The 15505-nt window shown below is 64.2% G+C and overlaps 1 protein-coding gene across 1 annotated transcript in view; it reads left to right on the plus strand.

Annotated features, from left to right (window-relative positions):
- The first annotated feature begins 5467 nt into the window (after positions 1–5467).
- The window catches only part of Muc5b (mucin 5B, oligomeric mucus/gel-forming), a 43950-nt gene continuing 33912 nt past the window's right edge, over positions 5468–15505 (plus strand). Inside the window, exons 1-18 of the mRNA XM_013033358.1 lie at positions 5468–5616; positions 5795–5865; positions 7722–7793; positions 8155–8238; positions 8535–8796; positions 8934–9048; positions 9275–9365; positions 9554–9660; positions 11087–11288; positions 11932–12057; positions 12418–12535; positions 12632–12770; positions 13020–13130; positions 13309–13378; positions 13657–13794; positions 14074–14238; positions 14559–14653; positions 15230–15356. Of these exons, the coding sequence (XP_012888812.1) occupies positions 5468–5616; positions 5795–5865; positions 7722–7793; positions 8155–8238; positions 8535–8796; positions 8934–9048; positions 9275–9365; positions 9554–9660; positions 11087–11288; positions 11932–12057; positions 12418–12535; positions 12632–12770; positions 13020–13130; positions 13309–13378; positions 13657–13794; positions 14074–14238; positions 14559–14653; positions 15230–15356 (2242 nt within the window). The remainder of the gene's footprint in view (positions 5617–5794; positions 5866–7721; positions 7794–8154; positions 8239–8534; positions 8797–8933; positions 9049–9274; positions 9366–9553; positions 9661–11086; positions 11289–11931; positions 12058–12417; positions 12536–12631; positions 12771–13019; positions 13131–13308; positions 13379–13656; positions 13795–14073; positions 14239–14558; positions 14654–15229; positions 15357–15505) is intronic.

The raw sequence follows: 15505 nt of genomic DNA on the forward strand, positions 1-15505 counted from the left end.
CGGGAGGCACAGGTAGGAGAGTCAAAACTGGAGCAAAATTAGCCTAAGACCTAATCTGAAAAGAATAACTGAAAAGCAGAGAGAATTGGGGGCGTGAGTTGGGTGGCAGCAAGAGTCTGCCTAGCGTGCACAGGGCCTCAGCCAAGCTGAGGGTCACCAGCAGGAAAGGAAAGGAAAACGATCCATCGCAATCAATAGCCCGTACATACACCCCAAGGGACCAGAGACAGAAGACAAAACCTAAAGCTAGCAAGAGGAAGGAGATAATAAAGGATCATTGGTCCTAAGGAAAAAACCCAGTGGGACCAAAAGATGGCTCTTTGACTAGGTTGGCTAAGGGAATGAGAAAAGATTCGAATTCCTAAAACTAGAAATAAAAGGACTCACAACCAACTTTAAACTAAAATGGAAACTTTGGGGGGGGGTCGGTTGTGGGCCTGGGCGCTGTCCCTCAGCTGGTCAGCTCAAGGCTGGCGCCCTACCACTTGAGCCACAGCGCCCCCCCCCACGCACACGCACGCACACGCACACGCGCATGCACACATATGCACGCACTCATGCGCACACCTCCTATGGTTTAACTGCTTTAAATCCACAACCAGTACTGCCATTCCTCAGACGCAGAATTGGTAGAATTTGAGAACTTGTCCCCCGTCTAACCTGCCCACCACACCTGCTGTCCCTCACCCCTGCACCCCAGCCCCAACCTCAGCACGGGCCCTAGGGCCTCGGCACTGCAGGGCCTCTCTGGGAGGGCCTTGCCTGGATCGGTTGCCTGCCCTGCCCCACACAGAGCCATCATCTGCTCGTGGGTCCTGGGAACCCCATTTCTATTCCCAAGAGCCTCGATGTCATATACCTTGAAGGCAGGGCATCGTTGTCCTGGTCCCTGCCCGGCCCCTGCCCAGTACAGCTCCAGCAGGAGCCGGACTTGTCAGTTTGAGAGAGACAGAGACAGACAAAGAGACACAGAGACAGAGACATAGAGACAGAGAAAGACAGAGAGAGAGAGATGGGGGTAGAGAGAGGACCATGATTGGGAGGACGGGCAGGGAGGGATCTAGGGAGGACTGGACTGGCAGTGGGGGTTCCGGTTGGGCTATACAGGGTGGCGGGCAGAGCCCGGTCACAGACAGGGTGGTTCGGGGACTGAGTTGCTAGGAACGGGGTGATCCATCCGCCCACTCCTAATCGCTGCTCCCACCGGGGCGCCGGCTGGACCGGTTGGGGAGGGGGGGTGGACCGCAGGACCCAAGGGGTCCCCTGGAGCGCATGGAGTCCCAGGAAACTCCCTAAGCCCAGAGCCCCTCAGTCCTGGTGAGCAAGCCCAGCGCAGGCTCTGTCCGGCCCTGGAGCCTGTCCAGGGCGCAGCCCAGCACATTCCCTTTGTTCTGCCTGGCCCAGAGTCAGCAGCGGCTGGAATGAGGCCGGGGGCCGCCCGGCTGGCCAGGTTCCTGGCACAGACACCCCACCCCCGGGGAAGCGGCCGGCCAGCAGCTCTGTGCACTGGGTCCTCCTCGGCTTCCCGCTCCCTCAACTGTGAAGAGGCCAGCTCCCCAGCAGGCTGAGCAAACAGGCCGGGCCTAGGCGCATCCGGGATGTCACAACAGCAGCTGCCCCTCGGCCGCGCCCCCCCTGCGGTGCCGGCCTGGCCGAGGAAAGCGCTCCGGGACAAAGGCAGGACTTGCGGGTGGGGACTGCGGCTGTCCGTCCCGACTCCGGCGTGACCCTGCTGAGCGTCCTCCTGGGTGGGGCCGGAGGAGCAGACAATGAGCCCTGACCGCTCTGACCCGCTGCCACAGGGACTGACACCCTCAGAGGCGGGAGTGGGTGGAGGGCTTCGCAGGTGGCCAGCCAGGCAGCGGGCACAACACACACACACACCCCGTGGTGTGAGGATCACCACTGCTGCCCAGCCTGTGAGTGCACCGCAGCCCAGGAGAGGGGTCCAGCGGGAAGCCCAGAGCCCAGGCCAGCCGGGCAGGGGGCACAGCCTTCTCTTCAGACTGTCCTGAGGCCCCGAGCCCCTCCGGCCATGTTGTTTGGCTGCAGGCCAGATACCAAAGAGAACCTCGAGGACCCTAAAGCCCCAAACCTGGGCCTCCCGACTTTGGGAACGGCAGGTTTGGCAAGGAGCCAGCAGCCCAGCCCCGGCCTGGCCCCGGCCCCGGGCAGCATCTAGAGTGGAGGTCAGAGGCTCTGCTGAGATCTGGGCCCAGACCCGGCCCTCACCAGGCCCCCTAGTGGGCCCCGCCACAGGCCAGCGCCACCGCCTGGGACACCTGGGACAAGGGTGAGAGGCGGGGTCCAGTCCCCGGGGCTCCCAGGAAGCCCAGGCAGAGTGGGGTCATCCATCATGTCAGGGTGACCATCAGTCAAATGTGTCAAAAGCCCTTTGAAAGTATTGTTGTGGGAGAATCTACGTGAGCAGAACCCGGCCCCTACATCATGCGTAAGCACACCACCCAGGGCCAGCAAGTAATCACGCTCACCGTGTTGTGCAACCATCACACGGCTGCTTCCAGAACTTTTGTTTTCCCACACGGAAATTCTGTCCCCATTAAACACCGGGTCCCTCCCTGGCAGCCCACTTTCCCACCTGTGGGGACTTCACAGAGCAGACAGGGAGCGGCCCTGTGGGGACTGGCTCGTGCGTGACCTCGGCACACCGGTTTGGCACGGATCCGCCTCCACATTATGCTGCTGCTGTTCCGCCCATTCGGCCCAGGACCCTGGGTTGCATGGTCTGCGCAGGTGGCACGTGGTGGGGTGCGCCGCATCTGAGCCCACATCCCAGTCTTCGGAACACCCACTACATGTAGAATCGCGAGGCCGCATGGAAGTTCTATGCGTGACTTGCTGGGGGACCGGCCAGAATTCTCTACAGCAGCATTTTCCTCCCCTGGACAGAGCAGGGTCCCAGGCTCCAGATCCTCGCAGCGCTTGCTATTTGTAGGGTTTTCCTTTGGGTTTGTTTTTTTTTTGACAGCAGGCAGCTACTGAATAGGAAGAGGTTCAGATACCTTAGAGCCAGACACAGAGCTCAGGCCTGCCATTTCTAGTTACTCAGGAGGCTGAGGTTGGGAGGTGAGGGGTGGAGGCCATCCAGGCAAAGTTCCCCAGACTCCACCTCAACCAGTGAAAACCTGGCTGTGGTGGTGTGCGTCTGTCACTCCGCTAGGAGAGAAAGCACAAACAGCGGACCAAGGCCCGGGCCTCACAAAACGAATATGAAAAATAAGTGAAAAATAGTGGACCCAAAAAGGACTGTGGCAGGGCTCCGCGGTGAGCCCTTCCGCCGGCCCGGCCTGACGTCCAACCCCGGAGTTCCTTGGCTCTGCCCTCTCCCAGCGCCCCCTTCCGTGGGCTCATCCTCACAACCAGACCGCAGCCCCTGGAAGGGCCCTGCGGCTGCATTCCACCACAGCCCGCGGGCTCGCCTCACGCCCCACCGCGGCCCTGCTCCCACTGTCAGCCTGCACCCCACTGTGACCCCGCACCCCACTGTGACCTCCCGCACACCACACTGTGACATCACACCCCACTGTGACACCACTGTGACCCCGCACCCCACTGTGACCTCCCGCTCACCACACTGTGACCCCACACCCCACTGTGACCCCGCACCCCACTGTGACCTCCCGCTCACCACACTGTGACCTCCCACACACCACACTGTGACCCCACACCCCACTGTGACACCACTGTGACCCCGCACCCCACTGTGACCTTCCGCTCACCACACTGTGACCCCACACCCCACTGTGACACCACTGTGACCCCGCACCCCACTGTGACCTCCCGCACACCACACTGTGACCCCACACCCCACTGTGACCACACTGTGACCTCCCACACCCCACTGTGACCCCGCACCCCACTGTGACCTCCCACACACCACACTGTGACATCACACCCCACTGTGACACCACTGTGACCCCGCACCCCACTGTGACCTCCCGCTCACCACACTGTGACCCCACACCCCACTGTGACCCCGCACACCACACTGTGACCCCACACCCCACTGTGACACCACTGTGACCCCGCACCCCACTGTGACCCCACACCCCACTGTGACCTCCCGCACACCACACTGTGACATCACACCCCACTGTGACACCACTGTGACCCCTGCATCCCACTGTGACCCCGCACCCCACTGTGACCTCCCGCTCACCACACTGTGACATCCCGCACACCACACTGTGACCCCACACCCCACTGTGACACCACTGTGACCCCTGCACCCCACTGTGACCCCGCACACCACTGTGACCTCCCGCTCACCACACTGTGACCTCCCGCACACCACACTGTGACCCCACACCCCACTGTGACCCCTGCACCCCACTGTGACCCCTGCACCCCACACCCACTGTGACCCCGCACAACCCACTGTGACCCCCCTGCACACCCCACTGTGACCCCACATCCCACTGTGACCACACTGTGACCCCACACCCCACTGTGACACCACTGCGACCCACACCCCACTGTGACCCCACACCCCACTGTGACCCCTGCACACCCCACTGTGACTCCCACACCCCACTGTGACCCCCTGCACACCCCACTGTGATCTCACATACCCCTGTGTGACCCCCACACCCCACTGTGATCCCACATACCCATGTGACCCCCGCACCCCACTGTGACCCCCACATACCCGTGACCCCCGCACCCCACTGTGACCCCTGCACCCCACTGTGACCCTGTACACCCCACTGTGACCCCACATCCCACTGTGACCCCTGCACCCCACTGTGACCCCTGCACACCCCACTGTGACTCCCACACCCCACTGTGATCCCACATACCCCTGTGTGACCCCCGCACCCCACTGTGACCCCACATACCCCTGTGTGACCCCCACACCCCACTGTGACCCCACACACCCCACTGTGACCCCTGCACACCCCACTGTGACCCCGCAACCCCCTGTGACCCCTGCACACCCCACTGCCCCCAACTCCACTGTGACCCCTGCACCCTATTGGCTCCCACGTCCCCCGCCCCTCTGGGTCCATCTGAGGGGTTGCCACAGTGCTCAGGCCTGCATGACAGGACCGGGCTGTCACCTCCCAAGCCGCCCACTCTGCCCACAGCGGTTCGGCCCGGGGGGGCAGCCAGGAGAGCAGCGTGGTCAGGAGCCCCGAGACCCCCCCCCTCCAGCCTCGGTGCACCGGGCAGTTCATTGGCCTGGGCCGAGGAGGAGGTCTACCAGAGCCAGGCCCAACAGCCCCTGGATGGGCCCCAGCTGCTCCTTGGTCTGTGAGGGGACTCCCCTGGGACCGCAGGGCCCCCTCGACCCCCAGTGCCTGGCTGAGGGCACTCCAGAGTGAGGAGCCCCGGACTTCCTGTCTGCTCCCAGAGCAGCGAGCACCAAGGCTCAGGCCCAGCCTCACCCCCGCCTGCCGAGGCCTTGGGACAAGTGCTGGGCCCCATGGTCACTCCTGGGGCCAACATGGGACGAGGCCCCAGCCCTTCACCCCTGGTCCTGCCCTCCCAGGGCTCCCCATCCAGCCGGGCCGGCTCCGCCCGGCCCCACGGTTCTCAAGCTGCAGGGGGTGGGGGTGTCCTGTCCGGTGTCGCCACAAATCCTTCCTCGTCCAGGTCTCTTTCCTGCTGCAGCCCCTCCCCAAGAGCAAACACACGTGGCTGCCCGGGGAGTGGACAGTGATCTGTGTGGCCTAGGACCTGGGCCCTGAGCCAAACTGTTCTGCTACATAAGCCCAGGCCCCCAGGGAGAGAGCGCCTTGCCCGCTGTGCCTGACTGCCGTGCCGCCCCCAGGATGGCCACCGGCAGCGGGAGCCAGGTGCTGGCGTGGGCCCTCACGGCCCTGCTCATGGTGAGGCCAGCAGGTAAGGTCAGGCCCCCCAGACCCAGGCCAGCTTCCGGCGGGGGCTCGCACCGGGGAGCGTCTCCAGGCGGGTCCCAGGGGCCCTGGCCTGAGAGTCCCACCAGCTCTGGCTCGGCCCGTGCCCCACGCAGGGGCCGACACGGCGTCAGGAGCAGAGCCCAGGCCGGGATGGGGTGCTGGAGAGAAGGTGGGTGCCCCAACTTAACCTAAGGCCCCTTGAGGAGACCCCAAGAGGCTCTTAGAAGGGACAGGAATGGGGTCTCTCTGGGTCGGAGAGGTTCCATTCCAGGGAGCAGCACCACAGCAGCCCTGCCCTGCCCCCCGTGGCCGGGATCACGGCCCCCAAGCAGTCCTCCCGCCCCCCCCCCCAGGCGGCCACGGCACCAGTGCAGCTCAAACCTGGAGCCCATGTGGGTCCTGTACCCACGGGTGCTGTCTGCCCTGAGAAGGCCACAGTGCTAAACTGTGAACAGAGAAAGACCGTCCGGGCCCAGCCGACACCCACAGGGCCCACAGTAAGCAGGCCGGGCTGGCCCGGAGTCCCGGCAGCTGCCGGAGGGCACAATCCCCAAACCCTGCCCTCTGTTGGGCTCCAGGTCTGAGCAGTGGGTCTCGGCCCCGGGCTGCCTTACCTGTGGAATGGGCAAAGATGTCTCCCTTCCTTGGGGACCGGGTTTGGGGGAGGGTGTCTGCAGCAGCTCCCATGGGGACATAGGGAAGCTGGGCTGAGAGTCACCTTGCCATGCTCATTTGGCTCCTGAGGCAGTTTGGCATGCTGGGACAGGGGCTTCAGTCCCAGTGGTGGCTGGGGACCAAGGCCACCACATCACATCCGATGCACAATGGAAGGCACCGAGCGGGCCAAGGCGGAGCGGGCTGGTTGCTGGCCAGCACTGCCTAGGACAGGCGATGCTGACCAAGCACTCTGGCCCAGGAGGGCCTGTACCGAGTGGGGCCTGAGGGGTGGGAGATGCTGTGACCTGGGGGGGCTCCTGGGTCCCTCAGCCTTGCTGTCACCGGGGCCGGCAGGTGACAGCCGCTCAGCCTGATCCAGGGGTGGACAGAGGAGCGGCTGTGCACCTGGGAAATTCAGTCCACGGGGCTCTGGGAAGGAGAGATGCGTGAGCAGGCCTGTCATTTCCAAGTGCCGTGGACACGGCTGGGAAAGTTCACCAGGAAGCCAAGCATTGTGGCACTGCTGTGAGCAGCTGGCCATGTGGAGTCACTTCCAGGGCTGGGGACCAAGGCCCTCGGGGTAAACCGGGTCCTGCCGGCGCCTCTGACCAGGCCTCCATGGTCAGGCTGTGGAGGAAACCTGTCCTTCTGGTGGTGGACAGTCCAGGCCAGTCCGGGCAGCCATTCCTTCACCAAGGGCCACCCTGTCCTGACTCATGGTTCCAGCTGGAGGCCAGCCCAGCACCCAGGCTGCTGCTAAGTCACGCTTGGGTCTCTCCACAATGCTCGTCTTTGTCCTCCCTGCCCCTCGAGGGATGGTGGCTGAATCCCTCCCTGAGCAGCTGCGGTCTGGGATCAGCTCTGCTTCCTGATTCGTTTTCTTCCTTGAGCCGGGAGGGCATCTGCCCCGTCTCTCCTGGGATGGGGTGCCACCCCGAGTGCAGATGAGCCACAACGGGGTCCCCGAGGGGCAGGCTCGGGCTGCAGGCAGAACCGAGCACCTGAGGCCCCGAGGGACAGCTGACACAGGGTCACTGGGTCCCTGTGCCAATGGGAGGGGACGTGGCCCTGAATCACAGCTTGTCCCCATGCTTCAAGTAGGCCCTTGCGGCCAGGGCGGCGGCCTGGTCTGGGGCGGCTGGTACATCGGCCCCCCGCTGACCCGCTCCCCCTTTTCTGCAGAGATCCAGGGCCAGGCAGAGCCGAGTCCGGGGAACCCAGAGCCCATGGTGGACAGCCCGCGTGTGGGCAGAGGTATGACGTACAGGTCCCGGCTGTGTGGTGAGGGCTCTCCTGAGCAGGCAGAAGGGCTGGGCACTGGGGATGGAGGCAAAGGCCTTTTGCGGAGTCCCTCCCTGGCCTCTCCCACGGGAGGCGTCCTGAGCTCAGGGCTGAGTGTCACGGACGGAGGGAGCGCAGAGCAGCGGCCGTGTACACCGTGTGACACAGTGGCAGCCGTCCCCAAGGCAGACGGGAGGTGGCAGGGGTTGGGGGCAGGAGCAACAGGACGGCTTGCGAGTTCTGGCTGCCGAAAGTCCCCAGGGCGGGCACCGAAGTGGGCGGGGCCTGGAAAGGTGTCCTGGGCCACTGGCCACATGGGTCTCTCCTCCCGCAGTCCACCCCATGTCCCCACCTGCCATGTCCTCACCTGCCCGCCACCTGACCTTCATCCCACCCATGAGCATCTTCCACACGAGCCGTGAGTGGATGGCGCCGCAGCTGGCCAGGGAGGGGCGGGCTGGCCGGGCCTCACCTGCGGCGCGGTGGCTGGGTCCTGCGGGGCGGGGGGCGGCTGTCCCTCGTGGGGAGGGGCTCTGAGCCTCCTCACAGCTCGGAGCAGCAGAGAGGTAGGGCGGGCTGTGGCCATCCGCACAGGAGTCGCTTCCTTGCTGCGCGTGTGGGAGCCTGGTGCCAGGGGCCCCCAGCGGGCGGGGGCTGGGTCCCCCACCACGAGGCTTCCCACACAGCCCTGAGCCCCGCACTGGTTCCCCGCAGCCCTGAACCCTGCGCACAACGGGCGGGTGTGCAGCACCTGGAGCGACTTCCACTACAAGACCTTCGACGGCCGCGTCTTCCGCTTCCCCGGCCTCTGCAACTACGTGTTCTCCGCGCACTGCGCCGCCACCTACGAGGACTTCAACGTGCAGCTGCGCCGCGGCCTGGCAGGGTCCAGGCCTGTGGTCACCCGCGTGGTCCTCAAGGCCCAGGGGCTGGTGCTAGAGCTGGGGAACGGCTCTGTCTTGGTGGATGGGCGCCGGTGAGCTGGGCCCCGGGGGGACCCTGCCAAGGCCCGGCCCTCCGGAGTCCAGCGGGTCCACTGTAGGGCGCGGGTAGGGCCCCTCAGAGCTCGTGGGAGGGCACTGGGCAGAGGGAGGACCAGAACTTTCTGCCTAGGGTGGAGCTGCCCTACAGCCGTGCCGGCCTCCTGGTGGAGCAGAGCAGCGACTACATCAAGGTCAACATCCGCCTGACCCTGACCTTCATGTGGAACGGAGGAGACAGTGCTCTGGTGAGGATGCCCCACAGCCCCCAGGCCCAGGCTGGGTCGGGAGAAGGGCCCCCAGGGAGGGGCGGTGAGGATGCCCCACAGGCCCCAGGCCCAGGCTGGGTCGGGAGAAGGGCCCCCAGGGAGGGGGGCTGAGGATGCCCCACAGCCCCCAGGCCCAGGCTGGGTCGGGAGAAGGGCCCCCAGGGAGGGGGGAACCCAAGTCCCTGAACGCACCGCCTCCCCATAGCTGCAGCTGGACCCCAAGTATGCCAACCAGACCTGTGGGCTCTGCGGGGACTTCAACGGGCTCCCCGACATCCACGAGTTCTACGCCCACAGTGAGTGTGCGCAGGCCCAGGGCCGGCCCCGGTGGAGGAGCAGACACAGGGCGATGGTCCACCGGGCGCGTGGCGTCTGGGTGTGGGTGGGGCCGGGCCTGACGCCACCTCAGGCAGCCCACTCCGGGTCCCAGCCCGCGGGGTCCGAGCCCGCGGGGTCGGTGACGGTGCTTCTCCCCGCCCGGCAGACGTCAAACTGACCCCTCTCCAGTTTGGGAACCTACAGAAGATGGACGGTCCCACGGAGCAGTGCCCAGACCCTCTGCCCTCAGCAGCTGACAACTGCACAGATGGGGTGAGAGCCCCCACGGGGCCGGGGCCAGCCGGTGCAGGCAGGGGGACAGGCAGGAGGGCCGGCGCGGGCGGGGCCTGGCCCAGCACAGAGGGAAATGGCCTCTGCCCTGTGAGGCTCTGTTAGGCCCGAAGGGGTCAGGCGGGATGGGCGCCCATGGCGGGCAGGATGAACCCCGGAGGGGGGAGAACCCTGCATGTGCAGCTCCATCTTGGACATGTGTGGAGCCCGTGGACCTCGGTCCTGCATGTGCCCGCACTGGGCTGGCCAGGCGCACCAGACACGGAGATTGCAGGGCCAGAACCCCTCCCAGGAACAGGGAGGGCCTTCCCCAGGAATCCCCAAACTAGCAGAGTCCCTGAGCCCTGAGCTGTGAAAGAATGCTGGCAAAGCCTGGGAACTTGGGCCCGCATGGGCCAATCTAGGAGTCAACAAGGACTGCAGAACCCACTTGGGCTGCCCAAGGGGAAGCAGCACATCTGCTCCTGTCCTCTGAGCTGCTAGCCAGGGAGGAGGGAGCCTCTTCTGGAGGCTGTTCTGGAGAGCTGAGGGGTGTCCAGAGTTGGGACACTCCACTAACCAAGGAGATCTTTGCATCTCAGAGCAGCAAGCTCAGCATGGATGGATAGAACAATAGGTCAATGGACAGATGGGTGGATGATGGATGATGGGTGGATGGAGGATGGATACATGATGACAGATGAATAGTCAAATTAGTGATGGATGGATGGATGAAGGATGGATGGATGAAGGATGGATGGATGATGGATGATGGGTGGGTGGATGAATAGATGATGGATGGATGGATAGATGGGTGGATGGATGATGGATGAATGGAGGATGGATAGATGATGACAGATGAATAGTCAAGTTGATGATGGATGATGGATAGATGATGGATGGATGGATGGATGGATGATGGATGATGGGTGGATGGAGGATGGATGGATGGATGATGGATGAATGGAGATGGATATGATAACAAATGAATGGTCAAGTTGATGACAGATGGATGGATGGATGATGGATGGATGGATGGATGGATAGATGGATGGATGATGGATAATGGGTGGATGGAGGATGGATTGATGATGGATGGATGGATGGATGACAAATGGATGGATGGATGGATAGATGGATGGATGATGGGTGATGGATGGATAGATAGATGGATGACAGATGAATGGGCAAATTGATGATGAATGAATGGATGGATGATGGCTAAACAGATGGGTGGACAGATGGTATGTACAGATGGACAAATGAGTGGATGGATGGATGGGTGGATGGATGGGTGGGTGTGTGGGCAGATGGATAAACTGACACGAGTGGGTGGCAGGAAACTGGAAAGAAAGAAGATGCTCCCCATGGACTGTCCTGACCCCTCTGCCTGGGGGGAGAGGGTGGCCAACTTCCCTGTGCTCCCCAGGAGGACACCTGCCGCCATACCCTACTTGGCCCGGCCTTTGCAGACTGCAACACACTGGTGGACGCCAGCGTGTACGTGACCGCCTGTATCCAGGACCTGTGCCGCTGCCCCACCTGCCCATGTGCCACCTTTGCCGAGTACTCCCGCCAGTGTGCCCACGCAGGGGGTCAGCCGCAGAATTGGAGGGCTCCTGACCTCTGCCGTGAGTGTCCTACCAGGGTCCACATCGGGGCCAGACTGGTGTCCGAAACCTGGCAGGAGGGTGGTGTCAACATGAGGTGGGCAACAGGGACTGGACAGTGGAGAGAACTTGGGGCCTGTTGGGTCCAGATGGAGGACCTGACCCCAAGCACAACAAGAAGACATTGCCCCAGAGCTCCAGATGGGAGCATGGTCTCACGTGGTGCTGGGTTCTGCTTCTTGCTTCCTCTGTACCCAGAAGATGGCATCCAGGAACGCTGGTGGACACAGCTACGGGGAGTTTGGAGGATGGGGAGTCACGAAGTTCAGTGGACATGGACTCAGGGACTTTGGAAGACATGGAATGAGGGACTTTGGAGGACATGGAGTCAGGGACTTTGGAGGACATGGAGTGAGGGACTTTGGAGGACATGGAGTCAGGGACTTTGGTGGACATGGAGTGAGGGACTTTGGAGGACATGGAGTCAGGGACTTTGGAGGACATGGAGTCAGGGACTTTGGAGGACATGGAGTGAGGGACTTTGGAGGACATGGAATGAGGGACTTTGGAGGACATGAAGTGAGGGACTTTGGAGAACAGTGGCAGACACAGGGTGCGACTCCCTCTGTCCACCGTGGTCAGACGGGACACCCCTGTGTTGCAGCCCGGACGTGCCCCCTCAACATGCAGCACCAGGAGTGCGGCTCGCCCTGCGTGGACACCTGCTCCAACCCCCAGCGCTCCCAGACCTGTGGTGACCACTGCATGGATGGCTGCTTCTGCCCTCCAGGTAGGCCCTGCGCCCTGCGCCCTACCTCCGGGGTGGCCTTTGGGGTCTCTGTCTCCAGCACTGAACCCTGGCCTTGCTGACAGCTGGGGGCACCCACTGCTCACTCAGGGGTCCTACTGGGGTGAACACTGGCCATCGGGAGTCTGTGGAGAGAACAGATCAGGCGTCACGGGCCCTGAGCAGGAGGGGAGCTGGCTCAGAGGAGCTCAGTGTTCATTCCAAGAAGCATCCTAGTGTAGGAATCCTTCCCTCACCCCCGGGTTGGGGTCTCCTCTGAGGCCCTGGGCTGGTGGCCCTGCCGGGGGCCTCGGCACCCCTGGCTAGGCACGGGCCAGCCGGCTCACACAGACTTCTCCCCAGGCACGGTGCTGGATGACGTCAGGCACTCGGGCTGCCTGCCCCTGACCCAGTGCCACTGCACCCACGGCGGCCGCACCTACGCCCCCGGGGCCTCCTTCTCCACCAGCTGCAGATCCTGGTAGGCCGGCCGCGCCCCCGTTCTGTCCCCCACTGCCCGCAGGCTCACCCCGTCCCCTGCTCCCCCCCCCCCGCTACTCACGGTCTCCCCTCGCAGCACCTGCTCTGGAGGCCTCTGGCAGTGCCAGGACCTGCCGTGCCCGGGCACCTGCTCCGTGCAGGGTGGGTCCCACATCTCCACCTATGATGAGAAGCTCTACGATGTGCATGGGGACTGCAACTACGTTCTTTCCAAGGTGGGGCTGCGGGCAGCGTGTGGAGGTGTGGCGGCTGGCCAGGCTGGGCCGGGACCCAAGCCCCGTGAAGGCTGTCAGTGTGGTTGGGCCTGAGATGAGCTGCCCGGTGGGGGGAGGGGGGATGGGTGTCCAAGGCACCCCCCAGCCACATTGGCACCTACAGGCAGCGTGCACATGGGCAGGGGGCGCGGGCTGAGCGCACAGGGCAGCCCCGCCCGCGCTCAGCCCTGCCTTTGGGGCCCCCCACAGAAATGTACCCACAACGCCTTCATCGTGCTGGCCGAGCTGCGCAAGTGCGGCCTGACGGACACGGAGAATTGCCTGAAAACCGTGACGCTGAGCCTGCAGGGCGGGGACACGGTGAGCACAGGGCTGGGCCGGAGCTGGCCCCGGCCCTCCTCACTGCCCAGCCCTCAGCTGACCCACAGCGACTGGGGTGCTGGCTTGAGCTGAGGGGAGCCCCAGGCTGGCGTTGCCACGGCAGGAGGGCGTGGCTGGGCCTGGTGGCCGCTGACCGGAGCTCTGTCCTTCCCACCAGGCCATCCAGATCCAGGCCAATGGCGCTGTGTTCATAAACTCCATCTACACCCAGCTGCCGCTGTCCGCAGGTGCGGGACTACCTGGGGCTGCGTCCCCGAGGTGGTGGTCAACTCCCAGAGCCGGAGAGCTGTCTGCCCGCAGGCTGCTCCAGAGTACCCCCCCCCCGTCACTCAGCATGGCAGGGGGCACACTCTCGGCTGCTCAGACTCCTATCTGGCTCCTGTCCCCTCGGCGGTGCCAGGAAGGCTTGGGAGCTGTTGGGACTGGGTGGGGGGGTGGTTAGCCAGTCAGCCCCGCGCTGTGTGGCCCGCCGGCTCTGGCTCGCCTGACTCTGCTCCCCCCACAGCCAACATCACCATCTTCAGCCCCTCCTCCTTCTTCGTCGTGGTGCAGACGCACCTGGGTCTGCAGCTGCAGGTGCAGCTGGTACCCCTCATGCAGGTGTTTGTCAGACTGGACCCCTCCCACCAAGGCCAGATGTGCGGTGAGGCCCTGGGGGCTCTGGGGAGGCCGGGAAGTGAGGCCCCACCTAGCCCTAGCACCAGAGGGGTGGGAACACGGAGGCGCCCTGGCCCCAGGAGCCCCCAGCACACACAGGGCAGCTGCCGGCTGACTCAGCACAGCCTGGCGATGGCTGGTCTGCGGTAGCCAACCTGGGGAAGAGGCTCTGTGCCCTCCCGCAGAGCGTGCAGGCCCAGGGGACGGCCGGCGCGACCGGGCTGATCCCCTCCCCTAATCCCCCCCCTCCACGCCTGGCTCCCAGGCCTGTGTGGGAACTTCAACCAGAACCAGGCAGACGACTTCACGGCCCTCAGCGGGGTGGTGGAGGGGACAGGCGCTGCCTTTGCCAACACCTGGAAGACCCAGGCGACATGCCCCAACTCCAAGAACGTCTTCGAGGACCCCTGCTCGCTCAGCGTGGAGAACGGTAGCCTCCCTGTGGCCTTGGCTGCTGCACAGCCATGCCTGACCCTAGTCATGGGGGCCTTGGGGGCAAAGAGGGGGGGACTCCATGTACACAGGAGTGCTCGAGGGGGCAAGGGGGGAGGGGAGCACAAGGGATAAGGGGAGGGAGGGGGAGGGAGAGGGAAGAAGGGAAGGGAGGGGGCATGAGGGATAAGGGGAGGGAGGGGAGGAAGGGGGCATGAGGGGAGGGAGGGGGCATGAGGGATAAGGGGAGGGAGGGGGAGGGGAGCAGGCTCCAAGTGGCAGGAGAGGGTGAAACCCTACATTCCACCTGTCCCCCAGAAAACTACGCCCAGCACTGGTGCTCACTGCTGACAGACCCCAGGGGCGTGTTCTCGGCCTGCCACTCCACAGTCAGCCCTGCGCCCTTCCACTCGGTGAGAGGCTGTGGCCATGGGGGAGGCAGGGAAGCCCTGGAGCCCCCCCCCACCCCCCGCTGCCTGGCCCAGGGTTTCTGGGGTAGCTAATGGAGAATCGCGACTAAAAACAAAGTCCTGGAGGCCGTGGGAGGGCCCTTGCTGCCATCCACGACCCGTCCATTTCCCCACTTCTGAGGATGTCAGCCAACTTGAGCTCAAGGCTACCTGCAAGGGCCTCACCCATGCCCCACATATGTGTAGATGTGTGTGTGTGTGTGTGTGTGTGTGTGTATAGAGAGGGGGGGGAGAGAGAGAGAGTGCCCCCAAGTGTGGCACCCCTCTCACAAGTGTGGGGCGGACCCTCTGTCTCCAGGAGACCCTCCTGGCCTCCTCTCCTTTGAGCCTTCCAGCTCCCTGGTCCCCTGTGTGCAGGCCTGGCCTGCGCTCTCTCCTGGTGGCCAGAGCCTCCTCTCCGAGCCTCCACCTGCAGAGCTATGAGCCTCGGACTCAGCTGATGCTGGTGGGAGAAGGTGTGGGTGCTGAGGGGCCCCAAGGGACCAGAGGGGTCCCTGACGCCCTGACCTGCGCCCCCAGAACTGCATGTTCGACACGTGCAACTGCGAGAGGAGCGAGGATTGCATGTGTGCGGCCCTGTCCTCCTACGTGCGTGCCTGTGCGGCCCAGGGCGTGCTGCTCAGCGGCTGGAGGAAGGATGTCTGCGGTGAGTGCCTGCCGGGGCACCCGGGGGTCGGGGGAGGTGTGGGGACGGGCACTGGGGTCGGGGGAGGTGCAGGGACGGGCACTGGGGTCAGGGGAGGTGCAGGGACGGGCACTGGGGTCAGGGGAGGTGCAGGGACGGGCACTGGGGTC

The sequence above is a fragment of the Dipodomys ordii genome, unplaced genomic scaffold (assembly GCF_000151885.1).
Source record: "Dipodomys ordii isolate 6190 unplaced genomic scaffold, Dord_2.0 Scaffold166, whole genome shotgun sequence".
Taxonomy (NCBI): Eukaryota; Metazoa; Chordata; class Mammalia; order Rodentia; family Heteromyidae; genus Dipodomys; species Dipodomys ordii.